The 524-nt window shown below is 62.2% G+C and overlaps 1 protein-coding gene across 1 annotated transcript in view; it reads right to left on the bottom strand.

Annotated features, from left to right (window-relative positions):
• Positions 1–417: 417 nt before the first annotated feature.
• Positions 418–524, bottom strand: part of LOC104489920 (gastrula zinc finger protein XlCGF49.1-like) — a 903-nt gene continuing 796 nt past the window's right edge. Inside the window, exon 3 of the mRNA XM_010132139.1 lies at positions 418–519. Coding sequence (XP_010130441.1) covers positions 418–519 — 102 coding nt within the window. The remainder of the gene's footprint in view (positions 520–524) is intronic.

The raw sequence follows: 524 nt of genomic DNA, 5'->3' as shown, positions 1-524 counted from the left end.
CGGGCAGTTTCTCTTGGTGTCCCAGCCCCTTCCCCATCCCCACCCTGTGGCACCTCAGGGCAGGGGACCCTTGCGGGGCTCCCCTCACCTCCGTCCCCCAATTCCCCCCTGGGGCAGCGGCAGGGCTCTTTCCACCCCCCATCTGCAAACACCCCGCAGAAGGGCCCACCCTGCTCTGACCACCCCAAAAAGCCCCATTGAGGGGCTCTGCCTGGAATTGGGAGCGACAGCACGGATGCAACTGGTGCCACATCCAGCAGGGCCAGCAGAGCAGAGCGGGAGCTAAGTTTGGGATCTCCATTGGGATTTATTGTTCCCCACAGCAGCAAAACCCACCAGGATGGTCAGGACAGGACAGTGAATCCACCACTGGGCCCCCTGTGGCTGCTGTGGCAGCTCCCGGTGGCACTGGTGATGTCAGAGGGGCAGGAGGGGCCCATCACCACGGTGGATCTTCTTGTGGCTCTTAAGGTTGGAGCTGTGACTGAAGCTCCTGCCGCAGTCACTGCATTGGTACGGCTTTT

This window comes from Buceros rhinoceros, unplaced genomic scaffold (genome assembly GCF_000710305.1).
Source record: "Buceros rhinoceros silvestris isolate BGI_N320 unplaced genomic scaffold, ASM71030v1 scaffold26602, whole genome shotgun sequence".
NCBI lineage: Eukaryota > Metazoa > Chordata > Aves > Bucerotiformes > Bucerotidae > Buceros > Buceros rhinoceros.
Note: the sequence above shows the minus strand (reverse complement) of the source record. Positions and strands in the feature narration are given on the sequence as shown.